The sequence below is a fragment of the Tupaia chinensis genome, unplaced genomic scaffold (genome assembly GCF_000334495.1).
Source record: "Tupaia chinensis unplaced genomic scaffold, TupChi_1.0 Scaffold146907_1, whole genome shotgun sequence".
Classification (NCBI taxonomy): domain Eukaryota; kingdom Metazoa; phylum Chordata; class Mammalia; order Scandentia; family Tupaiidae; genus Tupaia; species Tupaia belangeri.
The window spans coordinates 1,332,284-1,353,279 of record NW_006206760.1 but is presented as its reverse complement, the minus strand read 5'-3'; the positions used below and the strand labels follow the sequence as shown (position 1 = coordinate 1,353,279).

At 49.8% G+C, this 20,996-nt stretch overlaps 1 protein-coding gene across 1 annotated transcript in view; it reads left to right on the top strand.

Moving 5' to 3' along the window:
- Positions 1 to 15,652: 15,652 nt before the first annotated feature.
- CHRNA9 (cholinergic receptor nicotinic alpha 9 subunit) overlaps positions 15,653 to 20,996 on the top strand; it is a 25,514-nt gene continuing 20,170 nt past the window's right edge. Inside the window, exons 1-4 of the mRNA XM_006169224.1 lie at positions 15,653 to 15,716; positions 16,281 to 16,426; positions 17,607 to 17,761; positions 19,033 to 19,565. Of these exons, the coding sequence (XP_006169286.1) occupies positions 15,653 to 15,716; positions 16,281 to 16,426; positions 17,607 to 17,761; positions 19,033 to 19,565 (898 nt within the window). The remainder of the gene's footprint in view (positions 15,717 to 16,280; positions 16,427 to 17,606; positions 17,762 to 19,032; positions 19,566 to 20,996) is intronic.

Sequence of the window (20,996 nt, the reverse complement as noted above, 5' to 3'; positions counted from 1 at the left end):
GTGGGAGTCCAGTGCCCTTAACCACCATGCCACTGCCAGCCCCGAAGCCAGGCAGTTTCTCCCAGAATTCCAGACACCTTCTGCCTTGTTCCAGAACATTCTAGATTCTTTCCTGTAAGATTCAGGCTTCGTCTTCTGATGCCGAGGAGCCAGCCTGGTCAGAAGGAAGCTCTCTCCTGATGCCACCGCTGAGAACACGTGTTTGCCTTCCCAGATGGCTCATCCCAGGGAGCTCTCCCAAAGCCCTACGCAAGACTCGGCCTGGGACTGGTGCCCCAGTTCCTGGGGGGCTCCTACACACCCCCTTCCTTCCACCATCCACCCATCCACTCTGGCACGGAGCTAGCTAAGAGGCCCCTCCCAGCCATGGTGGCCCACCTGCAAACAGGTGAACTCCCTAACCTCAGGAAACAGGCACGGTGGCTTTTCCTGGGATAGGACCCGTTGCGGGGGCTCAGTGACTCTCAAGAGGAAGTTGAGCAACGGCGGATGGTGGTGGCCTCCTCGGGGCGGTGTGAGAGGTTTTCAAACACGTGCTTCCTAGCAACGGAAAGGACCTCTCAAAGGCTCCTCTGGTTTTGCGGCGAATCCAGGTGTCTCTGGGATCCCCGTTTCCTCGAAATTAGATGCTCGCAGCACACACCCTCCTTATCGCCGGGCTGCATGTACTTCCTGTCCCCGTGGTTTGAGATGGCTGACTGCAGCCACTGCCACCGGATACCCACAGGGGCTCACAGCCACGAGGTTCCCTGCTGGTCGCTTCAGACCTGCTTCCAAAGCTCAGTGGGAAAATAAGGGGGGCCTTCCTGACCAAGACCCCATTTCTAGGCAGCTCCTGCAGAAGGGCGTTCTACTGGAGGGTGGGAAGATGAAACGGATACCTGGGGCCAAAGCGGGGTTATCCTTTTTTTGGGGGGGAGAAGGGGTTGGTCTAAAACATGTGCCTACCAGAGAGAGAGAGGGAAGGTGAGGAAGCACCCCCCGGGGGAAGGCCATGCCACGATCTCTTCTCCTCCATTCTCCTCTCAGGACTTGGGGCACGTGATTTTCAAGCTGCCAGGACTGGGACTCAGACCCTGAGGCTGGCCGTGGGGACCCAGCCACCTTACCCTCCATGGCGCCTACTGTCCGGATCACCTGTTCTCACGCATCCACAATGGAAAGGATAAACGAGGTGATCGTTTTCTGTGGAGCTGCTTTTCTGTCTCACCGTTACCTCACAAACTCACGCCCACGTCCTGGTTGACCGGATATAGGGGGACGTGGTGAGCACCATAAAGAACCAGAGTGTCTCCCCCTCTGGTGCCTTCTTCCTCGCCAACGACTGGAATGCTGACCTAATGTCTGGTGCCAAAGCAGCCATCTTGGGTCACAAGGTAAAAGCCATGTGTTAAAGAGGATGGAATTGGGCCCAAACAGTGGTGTGGTAGTTAAGGCAGTTGCACCCCACATGGCTGACTCCAAGGTTCAAGTCCTGGAACAGGTGGCTTGAATAAAACATGGCAGGCCCAGATGTCTGTGTGCCCAAAATCCCAAGAGGAGAATGGAGGAGAAGAGATTGTGGCATGGCCATCCTGGGCGGGGTGTAGGGGGGTGTTTTCTCTCTCTGTCTCTGTCCAGGGTGTGCACACATCCTATAGCAAATAAAAAAAATTAAAAAATTTAAGAAGCTGGTGGGATAAGCTAGAAGGAGCTTAGTGATCAAGAAGCCAGCATATCAGCCTTGGTCTGCCTCTGCTCACAGGACAGATAAATACGTTTTTATCTTTTTAAAAACATTTGTTAGCTGGTGTTTTCAGTCATAAGCAAAATAATGCTATTCTAATGCTAAAAGTGAAACTAGTTGTAAAGTTTCTTGCACTATTGCCTGAAAAGAGAATAGAAGGGTTTCAGTCCGTTGAGGCTTGCTTACAAAGAAAGCTCTAGGCCGCAGAGAAAGCTGGGAGAGTCAGAGGAAGCCCCTCATCCCACAAACAGAGCTGCTTCACTTCCTGCTGGTCTGAGTTCAACCAGTTCCTCTTTCAAAACCAACATCCCTGGGAACGTTCACACCCAGAGTCAGAGTGGCCTCTGCTGATTTGCCCGGGGTTTGGAGGAAGGAGGGGTTGTGAGGAGGTGGCAGGAGGAAGTGACAGGCAGGGCAAGCCCAGCCAGGTGGCACTGATGGAGGGCGGGACTTGCCGGAAGGCAGGGAACCGAGGCCGCACAGGGCGGTTCACGGTAAGAATCTCACACCCTAGAGCTACTTGTCCCCAGGATGCTGTGAACGGCTGTGACCATGACCAGCGCCCTGTGTAACCAGCCTTTGCTCCAGTGGGCTGTCCCTGCCTTTCTCTGTTCAGAGTCACCCTCTTGGACCAAGGCGAAGTCACTCCATGGAGCTGGGGAGCAGGGCCAACGCTCTCCTGAGCATGAGCTCAGGGCTCTGGACCTCGCGTGAAGTTAGCTCCAACCCCTCGCTCCAGCCCTTTTGCCACCTCTGCCACGTGTTTGGCCTTGTATTAAAATAGACTTTAAGTTGGATTGCTTTTTAAATTTTTTTTGGAACAGGTTTTTGCTATAGGGCGCGTGCGCTCGCCAGACAGAGAGAGACAGAGAGACAGAAAGCGAGAAATCACCCCCCAGGGGGGATGGCCACACCGCAATCCCTTCTCCTCCGTTCTCCTCTCGGGATCTTGGGCACGCACGTACACGCGCCCAGCGTGAGTTTTAAGCCACCGGGTCTGGGACGCGAACCGCGGTCGACTACGTGGGAGTCCAGCGACATAGCCATTATGCTAACTGCTGGTTCCCATTGGATTGCTTTTTTTAATGAGACCTATGAAGTGAAGGATCTGATGTGCTAGGGATAGAAACTAACATTAAAATGGCTTTATATGGGGACTAGCAGTTAGAGTAATGGCTATGTTGCTGGACTCCCCTGTAGTCAACCATGGTTCGCGTCCCAGACCCGGTGGCTTAAAATGGCTTTATACGTATCACCAGAAAATCACCTCACTGCCACCAGTGGGACACATGTCACTCCCGGAGAAACACTGCACTATGTCATGAACTCCCTGGAGACCCAGTGAGGAAGCTATTACCCCCATGTCCTAGGGGAGAAAACTGAGGCTCAGAGAGGTTCAAGAGCTGCCTCAAGCATTTTCTCCAGGGCTGGGATTTGATCTAAGGTTTGACTTAAAAGACAGCGGTTCTCGGGCCTGCAGGTGGCATGGTGGTTAAGGCAGTGGACTCCCACATGGCCGACTACAGTTCTGGACCTGGCAGCTTGAAACTCATGCCAGGTGTGTGTGTGTGTGTGTGTGTGTGTGTGTGTGTGTGTGTGTACGCACGCGCGTGCGTGCCCGAAATCCCAGGAGGAGAATGGAGGAGGAGGGATTGCAGCGTGGCCATCCCCCCAGGGGGTGATTTCTCACTTTCCCTCTCTCTGTCTCTCTCTTGCAAGCACACACACCCTATGGTGGAAAACAAAACAAAACAAAACAAAACAGTGGTTCTTGCTTTCTCTTGAGAAGAAAGAAAGCAGAGACCTCCATATAGATAAAGAAGAGGAGGAGGGCAAGGAAAACCACGCCCTTGCTGGGGTGGGAGGAGAGCGGGCCAGACTCCCAGTCCTCGTGAACCCCTCCCACTCTTCATCACATCCTCCCTTTGCTTCTTTGTCTTCAAGTTCTAGAAACATCTTTATCTCACCAGAACGGAACACTTAGGATTCATGCCAGTTCCATGTCAGGAGTGACATTCTCTTTGGGAATTTTTATCACTTTTTTTTTTTTTTTTTGGAGAGGTTTTTGCTATAGGGCATGTGCGCTCACCGCCAGACAGAGAGAGACAGAGAGACAGAAAGCGAGAAATCACCCCCCAGGGGGGATGGCCACACCGCAATCCCTTCTCTTCCATTCTCCTCTTGGGATCTTGGGCATGCATACACATGTGCCCGGCGTGAGTTTAAGCCACCGGGTCCGGGATTCAAACCGTGGTCGACCACATGGGAGTCCAGCGACATAGCCATTGCGCCAACTTCTGGGTCCCAAGGGAATTTTTATCGCTTCTAAAAAGATGATTAGAAAAGCCAAGGCCAGGTCTGTGGCCAAGCAGTAATGCACTGCTCTACAGAAGCCAGACCTGTGTGACGACTGTGGTAGAATCCCCCATCCGGGTACCTGGCCACGTGCCTAACATCTGATGGCTTGAGGACCCAAGGAAAAAGACCATGGGACACTTCGGCCCTGTGGAAGGTGCTCATCTCTCTCTCTCTCTCTCTCTCACATGTGCACACACACTTTCCCGTGAATAAAGAAAAATAGACTGAAGAGGGAAAATAAAGAAATTCAGCTGTTTGTAATAGTTGATGCTCTGGGAGAGACAGGCATTTCGGTTTCTGGAGACTGTCACTCACAGTGCCACCTGCAGGAAGCTGCAGCCCTGGCCAACCTCAGGGAGGCTGCAGGACTGCTGGTCGTCACAATCGTCCTGTGTATCTGAAGTGACTGCTCCTGCCTGAGAATCGTGGCAGCAGGTGTGGGAGTAAGAGAAAACCCCAGCCACTTAGCAGTTGTGTGACCTTGGGCAAGTCACTTCCATCTGAGCTTCGGTTTCCCCATCTGTGAGAGGATAAGTAACAACCCTGCCTCGGGGGGTTATTAGGGCAGTAAATGAGGAAGCATACGCTCGTGTCAAAGCACACCGTCATTCTTATTATTTAAACATTATTATGAGATGGGACCAGCAGGTGGTGTGGTGGTTAAGGGCGCTGGATTCCCACATGGGCCTACTGTGGTTCGAGTCCCGGACCTGGCAGCTTGCTTTCTCACTTCCCCCCTCTCTCTCTTGCTTTCTCTCACTCTGTCCCTCTCTGGTCAAATTAAAACAAACAAATAAATAAAGTTAAATAAAATAACTCAAAACAAAAGAAAGGGAAAAAATTATTATGCGAGTCAAAGGGACTTCTTATTCGGAACTCAATCCATTTAAGGTCATTGGTAGCACTTGCCAAAAACGGGCTTTGAAACTTAAAAAAGAAACTTAAAAATAAAAGATAAAAAAGGGATTCCTAAAGCAAAAAGAAATTGTTGCTTTTTGAACTCTCCCTGACCCCAAAGTCTCACGTCTGACCACGTTTCCTCTTTCCCCCCAATATTCTAACCCGATACACATAACTCTTCACTTCTCCCCGGGACTCCACAGGAAGACCGGATGAGTCTTTGCCCAAATTAGTTTCACTTCCTCCCAAGCACCCAGGGTCACAGCAATGGAGAACGAGTTTCCGTGGCGCCAAGGGCTACCCTCATGTAGAGGTGGGAGACCAGGTCAGGGGGCTTGGCCTCATAATGTGTTCACAGCTGCCACCACTCTTCAACCTCATCATACATCCTCATCCTCCTGCCTAAGCCCAAATTGAGCAGGCCTCTCTGTTCCCATGTGCAAAGCCACCTAGTAACGCCGTGTGTAAAGAATGGTAGGGAACCAGCAGTTAGCGTAATGGCTATGTCGCTGGACTCCCACATAGTCAACCGCGGTTCGTGTCCCGGACCCGGTGGCTTAAAAAACTCACGCCGGGCGCGTGTGCATGCGTGCCCAAGATCCCGAGAGGAGAATGGAGGAGAAGGGATTGCGGCGTGACCATCCCCCCTGGGGGGTGATTTCTCGCTTTTTGTCTCTATGTCTCTCTCTGTCTGTCTGGCGAGCGCACGCGCCCTACAGTGAAAATCTCTCCAAAAAAAAAAGAATGGTAAAAAAACCACTCATCCCAACCCACCTACCACCTGACAAGATGGAAGAGATGTACTGAAACAGCAGCAAAACCAAAGAAGACATGGAGCCATGTGCCGACTCTGGACAGCTTGTGCCCGGTGAAATCGCCAAGACGCCCTCTCAGAACCAGATGTCCTGGTTCTCGATCTCACCACCCTCACCTGTAACCCCGGTGGCTTAAACTCACGCCGGGCATGTGTGCGTGCATGCCCAAGATCCCGAGAGGAGAATGGAGAAGAGACTGCAGCGTGGCCATCCCCCCTGCGGGGTGATTTCTCACTTTCTGTCTCTCTGTCTCTCTCTTTCTGGCAAGTGCACGCGCCCTATAGCAAAAACCTCTCCAAAAAAAGAAAAAAATAATAATAATGATAATTCTCATTAAACTACAGTGCCCTAAACGGATACGGAGCTTTAAAATATTTCTACAAAGTAGTTACAAACCAAAGCTAAACTATCATATGAGCACAGGTGAATTTCCTAAATACAGTCAGACCGTGGGACCAACAGATGGTGGAGCAGTTTACGTCACTGGACTCCCACAGAGCTGATCGTGGTTTGAGTCCTGGACCCGGGGGCTTGAAACTCATGCTAGGTGCATGTGTGTGCGGGCCCAAAATTCCAGGAGGAGAATGGAGGAGAAGGGATTGTGGCATGATTATTCGCCTGGACCTGGTGGCTTGTTTTCTCATTTTCCCTCTGTCTTACTCTGGTGGGTGCATGTGCCCAATAGCAAATTAAAATAAATAAATAAAATACTTCATATCAAAAAAAGAGTAAAGTTCTTTATTATCATATTTTATATAATTTATTATAAATTATATAAAATTTATTATAAAAATAAGTGATTTTAATATGCTATCTATTTGATCTTTAATAGCTGGACCTATTCAGTATTTTAAAAATGGCTTTAAAATGTTCAGTCTCTTCACAACTGCTTTCAAATTTATTATTTTTTTATGAGATTTTTTTTTTTTTTTTTGGAGAGGTTTTCACTATAGGGCGCGTGCGCTCACCAGACAGACAGAGAGAGACATAGAGACAAAAAGCGAGAAATCACCCCCCAGGGGGGATGGTCACGCCACAATCCCTTCTCCTCCATTCTCCTCTCGGGATCTTGGGCACAACGCACACGTGCCCGGTGTGAGTTTTAAGCCACCGGGTCCGGGACGCGAACCGCGGTCGACTACGTGGGAGTCCAGCGACATAGCCTTTACACTAACTGCTGGTTCCCTCAAATTTATTTTTTAGAATTGTTTACCGTAGGGCACATGTGCTCACCAGAGAGACAGAGAGAGAATGTGGAAAAGCACTCCCCAGAGGGGACGGCCATGACACAATTCCTTCTCCACTCTCCCCTCGAGATTTTGGGAATGCACGCACATGTGTCTGGCATGTTTTTCAAGCCTCCGGGTCGGGACTCAAACTGTGGAGATGGCCGTGTGGAATCCAGCGCCTTAACCACCAAGCCGCCTGTTGGCCCGGAACTCCTCTTATATTTTACCCCGAAGAAATAGAGATGTACTAATTATTGTGTACTCAGATGTTTGTGAAACATGTACTATAGTGGTGAAAGTCTGGAAATAAATGTCTAGCATCTAAGAGTAATTTAGTAAATTATGAGAAAAGGTCTGCAATGTAATAGGGTCTTTAAAAAAAATCAATTTTCTGAAAGTGTTGCCAGATGGGGAAATGCTGACCACGTGCTGAGTAAATCAGGCATTAATCTCCACATAAAATCAGTATTCCTCTCAGTTGATGGTAAAAATGCATAGAAAAAAAAAAGCTAGAAGAAAACATTCTCAACTCTCTCTCAACACGAGTTGCCTCTGAGAGTGAAATTATAGCTTTTTTCGTCCTTTCTTTTTTTTTTTCTTTGTTCATATTCTTTTCACTTTTTCTGCCATGAGCATGCATTATTTTGTAATGTGAAAGAAAGAGAGAGATAGAAACGACTGAGAAGACCATGACGTGGCTTCCTGGTGTGAGTCAGGAGCGGAATGTTCATGTTTAAATTCGTTTCAGAAACACGGCGGTGGTTTCTAGGCAACCCGCTGGGGAAATCATGTTCGGTTTTATTTTTTTATGAGATTTTTTTTTTTTTTTTGGAGAGGTTTTCACTATAGGGCGCGTGCGCTCACCAGACAGACAGAGAGAGACATAGAGACAAAAAGCGAGAAATCACCCCCCAGGGGGGATGGTCACGCCACAATCCCTTCTCCTCCATTCTCCTCTCGGGATCTTGGGCACAACGCACACGTGCCCGGTGTGAGTTTTAAGCCACCGGGTCCGGGACGCGAACCGCGGTCGACTACGTGGGAGTCCAGCGACATAGCCTTTACACTAACTGCTGGTTCCCTCAAATTTATTTTTTAGAATTGTTTACCGTAGGGCACATGTGCTCACCAGAGAGACAGAGAGAGAATGTGGAAAAGCACTCCCCAGAGGGGACGGCCATGACACAATTCCTTCTCCACTCTCCCCTCGAGATTTTGGGAATGCACGCACATGTGTCTGGCATGTTTTTCAAGCCTCCGGGTCGGGACTCAAACTGTGGAGATGGCCGTGTGGAATCCAGCGCCTTAACCACCAAGCCGCCTGTTGGCCCGGAACTCCTCTTATATTTTACCCCGAAGAAATAGAGATGTACTAATTATTGTGTACTCAGATGTTTGTGAAACATGTACTATAGTGGTGAAAGTCTGGAAATAAATGTCTAGCATCTAAGAGTAATTTAGTAAATTATGAGAAAAGGTCTGCAATGTAATAGGGTCTTTAAAAAAAATCAATTTTCTGAAAGTGTTGCCAGATGGGGAAATGCTGACCACGTGCTGAGTAAATCAGGCATTAATCTCCACATAAAATCAGTATTCCTCTCAGTTGATGGTAAAAATGCATAGAAAAAAAAAAGCTAGAAGAAAACATTCTCAACTCTCTCTCAACACGAGTTGCCTCTGAGAGTGAAATTATAGCTTTTTTCGTCCTTTTTTTTTTTTTTTCTTTGTTCATATTCTTTTCACTTTTTCTGCCATGAGCATGCATTATTTTGTAATGTGAAAGAAAGAGAGAGATAGAAACGACTGAGAAGACCATGACGTGGCTTCCTGGTGTGAGTCAGGAGCGGAATGTTCATGTTTAAATTCGTTTCAGAAACACGGCGGTGGTTTCTAGGCAACCCGCTGGGGAAATCATGTTCGGTTTCTAGGCAACCCGCTGGGGAAATCATGTTCGTTTCCATTGTTGCCGGAGTGTGTGTGAGTGTCTCAAAGAAAATGGAAGAGATAAGCCCGTGGAAACAGCCTCCTGGCTAAGGAAAACCGAGCCTGGCTACCTGGTTTCGGTCACAAGGACTTGAATTACTGTAACCCCAGAGGCACCTGGCAGCCTACCGTGTTGTTGTTTTTGCAACAACAATCCTCCTCTCCAGGAGGATTGCCATAGGTGGGTACGGTACAACAGACAGTCACTCCTCTGCATGAAATGTGGGGAAGGTGGGGAGGGGGCCCCAAACCCCAACTCCCTGATTAGTGGCTTTGCTGCGAATCCTGGGCTGTGAATTCAAGCCACTGCGAAGCTTTGCAAGATGGATTGCAGCTCCAGACGTGAGAAGCTGGTTGACCTCCTCATCCTGCGAGCCATTTGCTATCATTAGCGACCACCCTGCTGAGCCAAAGGGCTTTGAATCAGAAGCAAACACTGAAAAATGAAATCTGGACTAAGCAACCCTCGGCCCAGCCTGATGGGCTGTGGGGGATGGGCTGAGTTAAAATTTTTCAGCCTCCAGGGAGGCGTGTTCCTCCGCGTAGGTTTGCAGAGAGAACGGAAGGTATTGTTCTCAGCCCACAATGTGTGTTTTATGGACCTTGACGACGTTTTTTCAGCCAGAACCAAAGACATTTTGCCTGATGAATGGGGTCAGAGCTCAGCGGCTCCCGCCTGCGCCCCCTGGTGGTTGCATTTCGCAATGACAAAAATTAACCTAAAGAAACAGCAGGTCCCTTGGCTCAAATTTGCGGCCCTTCACCTTGGCTCCGCCCAGATTTCATGAAAGTTCAAGACAGAAGTGAAAAACCAGGAGCTCTGGCCTTAGGAGGCTCAGACCTATTTTCACACAGTACGTGGGCCAGGAAGATGGGAACCTTCCGAAGGGGGCTGGCAAAGAGCTCGTTCTGTCTCCAAACACCCAAGCCCACGTCCTGTGTTCCTCTGTGTCACTAGCTCACCGGGTCTGAGCACCCTTCCTTTGACAGGACAGACACCTGCAAAGTAAGGGGGGCACCAACGCTTACTGCCCTCCCTCCTGGGGCAGGTCCTGCACTTCAAGCTGTCGCAGGGTTTAGCACCAGTAGACTCTACACATTTCTGTCTAGAATGGTTTTTGGAGCCTATGACATAGAAACCGTTTTTCCTGTCTCACTACTGAGGTTTTTTGTTTGTTTGTTTCTTTTTGGAGAGGTTTTTGCTATAGGGTGCATGCACTCGCCGGAAAGAGAGAGAGACAGGGAGACAGAAAACGGGAAATCACCCCCCGGGGGGAATGGTCATGCCGCAATCCCTTCTCCTCCATTCTCCTCTCGGGATCTTGGGCATGCACGCACACGCGCCTGGCATGAGTTTAAGCCACCGGGTCCAGGGCACGAACCGCAGTTGACTACATAGGAATCCAGCGACATAGCCATTACACTAACTGCTGGTCCCTACATAGACTTTTGTAAATTTTTAAAACTTTTTTAGATATGTTTTTGCTATAGGGGGGCTTGCATTCGCCAGAGAAACAGAGAGTGAGAAATCACCCCCCCCAGGGGGATGGCCACATAGCAATCCCTTCTCCAGTCTCATGGGCCAGCCAGAGGCGTGAGGTTAAGGCAGCTGGATCCCATACGGCTGACAGCGAGGTTCGAGTCTCTAACTCCGTGTCTTGAAGAACATGTGGAGTTGCATGTGTATGCACGCTCAAAATCCCTAGAGGAGGATGGAGAAGGGATTGCAGTGTGGCTACCCCCCATGGGGAGGGGGGTGGTTTCTCTGTTTCTCCACAGCGAGTGCACACACTTTAGCAAATTAAAACTCAAATAAAACAATTATTGTCTAACCAGGTCTGTCGAGAAATTGGGATGGGGGAAGAGAATGAGCACCAGCGAAGATAAGAGGAAGGAAAAATGGGAGGAGGGAGAAGCAAGAAGGAGAGTTAAATAAATACCGAAATTCTGGCTACAGATTTTGTGCTTAGTATTCTTTTTTTAGCAACTGAAGTACATTTGCTCCCCCTGTAACTGCCACATAGTTAATGCTTGTTATGGTCTAGTGCTCTTTTTACAATTTCACAGTTTAGTCCTCAAAACAACCCTAAGAGGTAGGCTCTGTCATAATAATTATCTCTTATTTTGTAAAGAAATGGAGCACAGAGAGGTTAAGTAATCTGGCCAAACTACACAGTTCTGAAGAGGCTGGCTGCACTGGCAGCCGAGAAGTTCTGACTCCGGAGTTGGTCCTACACTCGTTTTTTTTTTTTTTTTTGAAGGGGTTTTTGCTATAGGGCGCGTGCACTCACCAGAAAGACAGAGACAGAGAGACATAAAGTGAGAAATCACCCCCCAGGGGGATGGCCATGCCGCCATCCCTTCTCCTCCATTCCCTCAGGATCTTGGGCACGCACACACACGTGCCCGGAGTGAGTTTAAGCCACTGAGTTTGGGACTAGAACCGTCGTTGACTACATGGGAGTCCAGTGACATAGACATTACGCCAACTGCTGGTCCCATAGTTATCTATTTACTTTAATGTGACCAGAGAGGGAAAGGGAGAGGGAGAGAGGGAGAGAGAGAGAGAGAGAGAGAGAGAGAGAGAGAGAAAGAACAAATGAGAAAGGAAGCTGCCAGTTTCAGGATTTGAACTGTGGTCAACCATGTGGGAGTCCAGTGCCCTTAACCACCATGCCACCTGCTGGCCCCGATTATATTATTATTTCAATACACATTCCCAGGAAGAATCCAGAACATTTAGAAAATAGCAGTGAAATGAGTTCTCAGGCCCAGTGGCCAGTGGGGCAGCATTCTCCGCTGAGTTTGGTGACTCGTGAAGCAGGTGCAGGGCTCTGAGTGCCCGAGGTGTACTCAGGCTGGGGTGGGGATGGGGCTGGGTCAGGGCCGCATATACCTTATGGCAAACCACCTCCTCCCCTCCCCCCCCAAAAAAAGATACCCATAACAAAATGAAGATATTTGTCCTTCCCATCTCTTCTCTGTTTCTGGGTCTTTTAGTAAAATAATACACGGGGACTGTCAGACCCCAGCTGCATTCCAATGATCGGAGTGTGGCCATCCCCTCCTGGAATGGACTCAGAGATGCTCATGGGCAAAGGTTCTTGGCAGCTTCCAAGAAAATGGGTTTCCCGAAGGGAGTAGGGATCCTGAAGTGGGGAAGGAGACAGGAAGCGAGGGGAGTCCATTCAAAGTAGACCCTGTGTGAACTGCAGCCCAGTCCGTGAGAACAGGAAGGGAATATTTAGAAACTCCTTCTGCACTTCCACACGCTCACGATCTGTGTGTAGCAAGACAGAGTCCTGGCGGTGGCCTGCTCTTTCCAAATCTTACGGGACACGACCTCTAAGTTACATCCGCATTTACAAGGACAGGCACCATTTGAACCCTGTCTATCTCCGTCTGGCTGGATTCTGCTGGGTGACCCTCCTCCTTTGTCTCGGTTGTGATTTTCTGTGCTTTCTATTTTTTCTGCAACAGACACACATTGCTTATATAATAAAAAATTGTATGTAAAAAATATTAGGATCGTCTAGAATGCCCCTAATGTCCTGATACTTTACTTTGAGACTAGACAAATGCTGCAAAATGAATCTGGATGGAAAAATTAGGCTCCTAAGGAACCAGCAGTTAGCGTAATGGCTATGTCGCTGGACTCCCACGTAGTCGACCGTGGTTCGCGCCCTATAGCAAAAACCTCTTCAAAAAAAAAAAAACTGTGAGCAGAGGCCGGTAGGTAGTGTGGTGGTTAAGGGCGCTGGACTCCCACATAGCCAACCACGGTTTGAGTCCCAGATCTGACAACTTGCTTTCTCACTTTCTCTCTCTCTCTGGTCAAACTGAAAAAATAAATAAAGTTACATAAAATAACTCTAAAAAAAAAGAAAAATTGTAAGCAACCAACTCATGGTAAGCAATGAGCTGAGTTAGTTAACATCAACCAAAGACGACCAGAGAGGAGAACCTGGGAGAAACTTTGAAGCAGCAACCACAGAACAGACCAGGTGTCCATTGGCGCCTGTTACCAGGGCCTGCTCTGAGTCTCCTGAGTGATAAGAAAATAAGGTAGAGATCATCTCTCCCTGGGACCAGCAGTTAGCATAATGGCTATGTCACTGGACTCCCTTGTAGTCGACCGCGGTTTGAGTCCCGAACCCGGTGGCTTAAACTCATGCCGGGCGCGTGTGCGTGTGTGCCCAAGATCCCGAGAGAAGAATGGAGGAGAAGGGATTGCGGCGTGGCCATCCCCCCGGGGGGTGATTTCTCGCTTTCTGTCTCTCTGTCTCTCTCTGTCTGTCTGGCGAGCGCACGCGCCCTATAGCAAAAACCTCTCAAAAAAAAAAAAAAAAAAGAAAGAAAGAAAAGAAAAAAAGACTGTCTCTCCCCACAGAGAAGTCTCTCCCTAGCTGGCATCAGATGGCATGTTGATGGAAGACAAGAAGGAGTGTGTGGGCGATCAGCACAGTGCGGGTGGTGGGCGAGGGGCCTAGATCTCGCCTCTGGCCGACTGCTGCTGGAGGCAGCCACTCTGCACGTGGGCCTCAGTCTCCTCACGTGTCAAAAGGTACTAAATGCAGTTTTAGAAGTGTCTTCAGCCTCTGAGATCGCAGAGTGGATGGGAGCGCTTCAGTGTGGGCGCCAGGAATTGTGTCATTTGGGGGTGAGTCAGCCTAGGGGGCCAGGAAAATGCTGTCTTCCCAGTCAGCAGAAGGGCCAGGCGATTAAGAAGCACTTAGCCGATGGCTCGGACTGTCTGTTCCGCTCGGAGGATCTGCGTCTGGAGAGGGACAGTGACTCATCGGGTGGCTGTCACCGGGAGGAAGAGAGTCAACCAAGCTCCCCGCTGAGTCCAGGCAACCTAATTATCTTAGTTTGGTTTTCCAAGGCCGTCTCCCCACGCAAGAAGAGGGACGGACGTGAGTTCCTAGATTATGTGACAACTGGAAATCAACATTCTTTTGTGGGGGCAAAGTTAGATCACACATCAGATGACAGTCGTGTGATGACACCAGGTAGATTCAAATGCCAAGAGGTAGTGTCTGTCCTAGCGCCATCTGTTAGGACTCATTCTCACGCTGATTCGGGTAGCTTTTGAAGCTTTTTTTTTAAAAAGAATTATTGAGACCAGCAGTTGGCATAATGGCTATGTCAGTGGACTCCCTTGTAGTCGACCGCGGTTTGAGTCCCGAACCCGGTGGCTTAAACTCACGCCGGGTGCGTGTGCGTGTGTGCCCAAGATCCCGAAAGGAGAATGGAGGAGAAGGGATTGCGGCGTGGCCATCCCCCCCGGGGGGTGATTTTTTGCTTTCTGTCTTTCTGTCTCTCTCTGTCTTTCTGGCGAGCGCATGTGCCCTATAGCAAAAACCTCTCCAAAAAAAGAAAAAAAAAGAATTATTATTTTTTATTATTATTATTACTATTACTATTATTTAATTTGACTAAAGAGAGACAGAAAGAGAAAGTGAGAAAGCAAGCTGCCAGGTCTGGGACTCAAACTGTGGTCAGTCATGTGGGAGTCCAGTGCTTTAACCACCACGCCACCTGCCAAACTTCTAAGTTTTTTTTTTTTTTTATATTTTATTTAATTTTATTCATCATTATTATTTTTTTCAATTTGATCAGAGGGAGAGAGGGAAAGCGACAAGAGAAGCCTCCAGGTCCAGGACTCAAACTGTGGTAGGCCAAGTAGCCTACCACCACACCACCTGCTGGCTCGGAAACTGGTTTTTAAGAGCTGGTAAACCCTGGCTATTTGGTGAATGCAGGAATTCGAGATCTGCAAAGCTGATCAGAGGTGAACCACTAACATCTACCAGGTGCTATCTCATACAGTACCCCAGCAGCCTGGGCAAGCAGGACCATGGTCCCCCCACCCCTGGCCTATACTTCAGGAAGGCTCAGAGGGGTTCGGTTACCCGTCCAGAATTACAGAGCCTCGGTTAAGAGACTGGGATGGCGGTCAAAGCCAGGCATTCTGCTCCAAATTCAGTTCGTGGTGCTCCTTCAAAAGGGGATGAGTGCCCCTCCCCCATCCTACTCCTCCTGTGTCATACACACACTGTGTGCAAGGCCCGTGCCCAGTGGGACCACTGAAGCCCTGGTCAAAGCAGAGGGGGAGAAGCACCCACATGCCACATGTCCTGAAGACCGTAGAAATGGCTCTCTCTCTTCAAATGCCGCTAGAAGCAGACAGGGCCTTTGCAGCTGGCTGGCTGCCCGTGGCTGGGTCAATTTACTGTCCCTCAGGCCCTGGACAGGCCGACTGTGCTGGTCGCAGGTATGAAGCCTCTGGGATGTCAGGCATACCTGACCCTGTGCCTACCTTCTCCTCAAGTCTGGATGTTCCTTCTAGGGACCCTCAACTGGGATAGCTCCCCAGAGAGTGGGGTGGCTGTAACCCTCCCTGGGCTCCAGCCTGGCACTTCAGCTACTGGAGCTGCTGGTCCAGTCTCAGGTTACTGAAGGGAGGGAGGGCATCCGGGTCTCAGAGCCCTGGCTACAGAGATCAGGGCAAGCCTGCCCCTCCACCTGCTGTGGTGAGGCCGCTGGGTGGGCTGTTTGCACCCAGACCCTTCCCATTCGCAGAGGGGAGCGGAAGACCACGCTACCTGGCTGGGGGTCTGCAGAGCTTCGGAGAAAAGATGAACTGGCCCCATTCCTGCATCTCCCTTTGCTGGATTTACTTTGCTGCTTCCAGACTGAGAGGTGAGAGGCTGGTGGTGTGTGACCACCCCAGCTCCTCTGGGGCCATTTCTTGGGTGGGAGGTGAGCCAGGCGGAGAGGCCTGATAGGTATCTAACCACATGGAAGATGGATCGGTTCCTACTGACTCTAGCTCAGCCAGGTATGGTGCGCCTGCATGGGATAAAGGACCAGCCAGCCCTCCCCAAAACTTGTGGGGAGCCGGGAGCCAGCAGTTAGCGTAATGGCTATGTCGCTGGACTCCCACCTAGTTGACCGCGGTTCGTGTCCCGGACCCGGTGGCTTAAAACACACCAGGCATGTGTGCGTGTGTGCCCAAGATCCCGAGAGGAGAATGGAGGAGAAGGGATTGCGACGTGACCATCCCCCCCGGGGGGTGATTTCTCACTTTCTGTCTCTATGTCTCTCTCTGTCTGTCTGGCGAGCACACGTGCCCTATAGCGAAAAACCTCTGGGGGGGGGGAACTTGTGGGGAGCCGACCCCACTTTGAGACCTCAGCCTGTCATACTTTGTCTTGAAACACACACGATCCTTTGAGTGTTCATCCATGTCCTCTTTTGGGGCAGCTGTAGAAACAGCAGATGGAAAATACGCTCAGAAGTTGTTTCATGACCTTTTTGAAGATTATTCCAACGCGCTTCGTCCAGTGGAAGATACAGATAAAGTCCTGAACGTCACGCTGCAGGTCACACTTTCGCAGATTAAAGATATGGTGAGTGACAAGCAGCGGGGGCTCTTTGGAGTGGATCTGGGAAAGAAAGCGGCCTGGGTTTCCAAAGGGGGAGTGTTCACCGGGCCCTTGGGAAGGAAGGGGCAGGTAGCTTTGTGTACAGGCTGTGGGGAGAGCGCCAGAGGAGGGCACTTTCTACTGACTAATTCATTTCACTCCCTGTTACCTAATCCTTGTCACTGTGACACGCTTAGATCATCTAAAGATAGGTGGCAATACATATTGTATGACTCCATTTATATGAAATGCCCTTCCATAGACAGGAAGCAGGGTGGGTAGTGGTTGCCTAAGTCTGGGGCCTGGGGTGGGGGGTAGAGGGTGGAGGGGGAAGATGGCCATGATGCCCAGTGGTTATGGGTTTCTTTTAGAGGGAGACAAAAGTGTTCTCGAACTAGGTGGTGGGGATGGTTGCACAATTTTGAATGTATTAGAACCAACTAAATTATATACTTTTTTTTTGAGAGGTTTTTGCTATAGGGCGCATGCGCTCGCCAGACAGAGACAGAGAGACAGGAAGTGAGAAATCACCCCCCAGGGGGGATGGTCACGCTGCAATCCCTTCTCCTCTGTACTCCTCTCAGGATCTTGGGCACGTATGCACACGCCCCGGCGTGAGTTTTAAGCTACTGGGTCCGGGACGCGAACCACAGTCGACTACGTGGGAGTCCAGTGATATAGCCATTACGCTAACTGCTGGTCCCTAAATTATATACTTCTAAAATGGTTCAAATGGCAAGTTTTACGTTTTCTGAATTTAATCTCAATTAGGAAAAAAAAAAAAAACTAGAAAGGTGTTGTTTTAAGATGACATATTTAGGGACCAGCCGTTGGCGTAATGGCTATGTCGCTGTACTGCCATGTAACTGACCGTGGTTCAAGTCCTGGACCCGATGACTTAAACTCATGCAGGGTACATGTGCGTGCATGCCCAAGATCCCAAGAGGAGAATGGAGGAGAAGGGATTGTGGCGTGGCCATCTCCCCTGGGGGTTGATTTCTCGCTTTCTGTCTCTGTCTCTCTCTGTCTTTCTGGGGAGCACATGCACCCTATAGCAAAAACCTCTCCAAAAAAAAAAAAAAATGGCTGTAGGGAAGAAGGCGTCCTGCAGACGAAAAGCACCTGAAGTTGCTGGGTAAAGCTCCACCGGGTTCACTTTGCGCAGGATGAAAGAAACCAAATTCTGACGGCCTACCTGTGGATCCGCCAAATCTGGTACGACGCGTTCCTCACGTGGGATCGAGACCAGTACGACGGGCTGGACTCCATCAGGATCCCCAGCGACCTGGTGTGGAGGCCGGATATCGTGCTGTACAACAAGTGAGTGTGGCCGGGATGGAGGCTTTGCAGGGGCCCACAGAGGCGCAGTGACAACCACGACCCTGCACGCATGCCCATGATCTGGGGCTGGCTGAGGCTGGGAGTGGATCATGGCATCAAGACCCTGTTGGGAGGACCAGAAGATGATGTAATGGTTATGTCATTGGACTTCACATGGTTGATCATGGTTCTAGTCCCGGACCCGGTCACTTAAAACTCATGTTGGGCACGTGTGCGTGCATGCCCCAGATCCTAAGAGGAGAATGGAGGAGAAGGGATTGTGGCCTGGCCATCCCCCTGGGAAGTGATTTCTTGCCTTCTGTCTCTCTGTCTCTCTGGCAAACACACGGACACTATAGCAAAAAATCTCTCTCTGAAAACAAAAACAAAAACAAAAACAAAGGCCTTGTCAGAGATGCTGTCTCTGTCTCTTTCTGTTGGTCTCTCTCACTCATGTAAGAAATAAACTAAAAATAAAAAGAGACCACAATGAGAAAGAAACGTGTAACGCATGGTCATGAGTTAAGTAGTCATGATCTTTGGTCCTGAAGTGATGGTCACAAAATCTTACATAACAAAATAAAATCTACAACCTTCGAGCTAGAAGGAGACCATCAACTCAACCTATGTGCCCTCTTTTCAGGAGAGAAATTGCAAATTTTTTCTTTTTTTTTTTGGAGAGGTTTTTGCTATAGGGTGCATGTGCTCCCCAGAAAGACAGAGAGAGACAGAGAGACAGAAAGCGAGAAATCACCCCCCGGGGGGATGGCCACACCGCAATCCCTTCTCCTCCATTCTCCTCTCGGGACCTTGGGCACGCACGCACACGTGCCCGGCATGAGTTTAAGCCACTGGGTCCAGGACTCGAATCACGGTCAACTACGTGGGAGTCCAGCAACATAGCCATTACGCTAACTGCTGGTCCCACTGTACAGTGTCCACATTCTAATCCCCAAAGTTTAATTTTTTTTCAAGATTTTCAAATGATTACACTTGGACCAGGAGAGTGTCACTGGGAATGGGTAGAAAGGGACAGAGAGTGGAGAGGCTTTAGAGGAAGAATCCAGGAGAATTTGACCTTGACCAGGTGCAGGAGGTGGAGGGGAGGGCCAATTAGAGTTGACTCTGAACTCTCAAGCCGGAGTGACAGGGAAAGCAAGGATCCATTGACAAAGATGCTGAAGTGACGGAGCCAGGGCAGTGAGTCACGTGGGGTACGGAAGCTGGTGAGTTCCCCGGCAAGTGGTTTCCTTCCCCCATCTGCCCTCCAGGGCTGATGATGACGCTTCGGAGCCCGTGAACACCAACGTGGTGCTGAGGTACGACGGGCTGATCACCTGGGACGCCCCGGCCATCACCAAGAGCTCCTGTGTGGTGGATGTCACCTACTTCCCCTTCGATCACCAGCAATGCAACCTGACCTTCGGATCCTGGACCTACAACGGCAACCAGGTGGACATATTCAACGCCCTGGACAGCGGGGACCTGTCCGACTTCATCGAAGATGTGGAGTGGGAGGTGCACGGCATGCCCGCGGCCAAGAACGTGATCTCCTACGGCTGCTGCTCCGAGCCCTACCCAGATGTGACCTTCACGCTCCTCCTGAAGAGGCGGTCCTCGTTCTACATCGTCAACCTCCTCGTTCCCTGCGTCCTCATCTCTTTTCTAGCTCCCCTGAGTTTTTATCTCCCAGCAGCCTCTGGGGAAAAGGTGTCCCTGGGAGTGACCATCCTGTTGGCCATGACCGTGTTTCAGCTGATGGTGGCAGAGATCATGCCGGCCTCCGAAAACGTCCCTCTGATAGGTGAGTGTGGGAGAGCCTGGATTGTGTGTGTTTCTCTACACTGGTAACGGTTGGGCCAACTTCCGACTCAAGACAACCATCACGTGACTCACGGTGATCACATGGTGTCTGCAGATGGCACCTTTGTTTATAGCTATGGCGGGTGGAATTGAAACTGGTCTTATGGCCTCTGAGTTTACATGAGAATAACGAGAGGCATTATAGTTTGGAGCAGTGGTTCTCAAAGTGTGGTCCCTGGACTGCAGTATCAGCACCACCTGGGAACTTTTAGAAATGCTAATTCTTGGGAACCAGCAGTTAGCGTAATGGCTATGTCGCTGGACTCCCACGTAGTCGACCACGGTTCGCGTTCCGGACCCGGTGGCTTAAAACTCACGCTGGGCGCGTGTGCGTGCGTGCCCAAGATCCCAAGAGAAGAATGGAGGAGAAGGGATTGCAGCGTGACCATCCCCCTTGGGGGGTGATTTCTCGCTTTCTGTCTCTCTGTCTCTCTCTCTGTCTGGCAAGCGCACGTGCCCTATAGCAAAAACCTCTCCAAAAAAAAAAAAAAAAGAAATGCTAATTCTTAGGGCTCCCCCCCAGACCTGCTGAATAAGACATGCTGGAGGAGAGGCCTGGCGATCTATTTTGATGTGCCTTCTAGGGGATTCGCATATACGTTCTGTTCAAGTCTGAAAACCACCAGCTTAGAGGTTAGGCTTTGCTTCAGAAGTCAAAGAAACGTGCAGGTGAGGTGGACTTTCTCAGTTGTTCCTTGGGCACCCTTAGGCAAGTTCCTTAATCTCTTAGTCTCTGCTTGATCACAGTTGGCCGTGTGGGATCCAACTGTCTTGACCACTATCCCAGTTCCCCTCTCTTCTTTAAGAGTGGCGTCTAATAGCAAGCTGGCTCAATTTCTAAAGAGAGACGTCCACTGCAATTTTGCAAGCGTTACTTATTCTGTTTCTCTGATAAGAGGAAATTCATCTTTCTAGGAAGGGTGCACACAATATTCTTGAGAATATTTATTAAAAGTCACAATTTGGGGAACCAGCAGTTAGCGTAATGGCTATGTCGCTGGACTCCCACGTAGTCGACCGCGGTTCGTGTCCCGGACCCGGTGGCTTAAAACTCACGCCGGGCGCGTGTGCGTGCGTGCCCAAGATCCCGAGAGGAGAAGGGAGGAGAAGGGATTGCGGCGTGACCATCCCCCCTGGGGGGTGATTTCTCGCTTTCTATCTCTATGTCTCTCTCTGTCTGTCTGGCGAGCGCACGCGCCCTACAGTGAAAATCTCTCAAAAAAAAAAAAAAAAGTCACAATTTGTTATTTGTAGTATCTATAATATGTGCTCCTCCCACTTGGGCAACTGTGGTTCGAGTCCTGGACCTGGCAGCTTGCTTTCTCACTTTCCCTCTCTCTCTGTTTGTCTTTCATGAGCACATATACCCTAT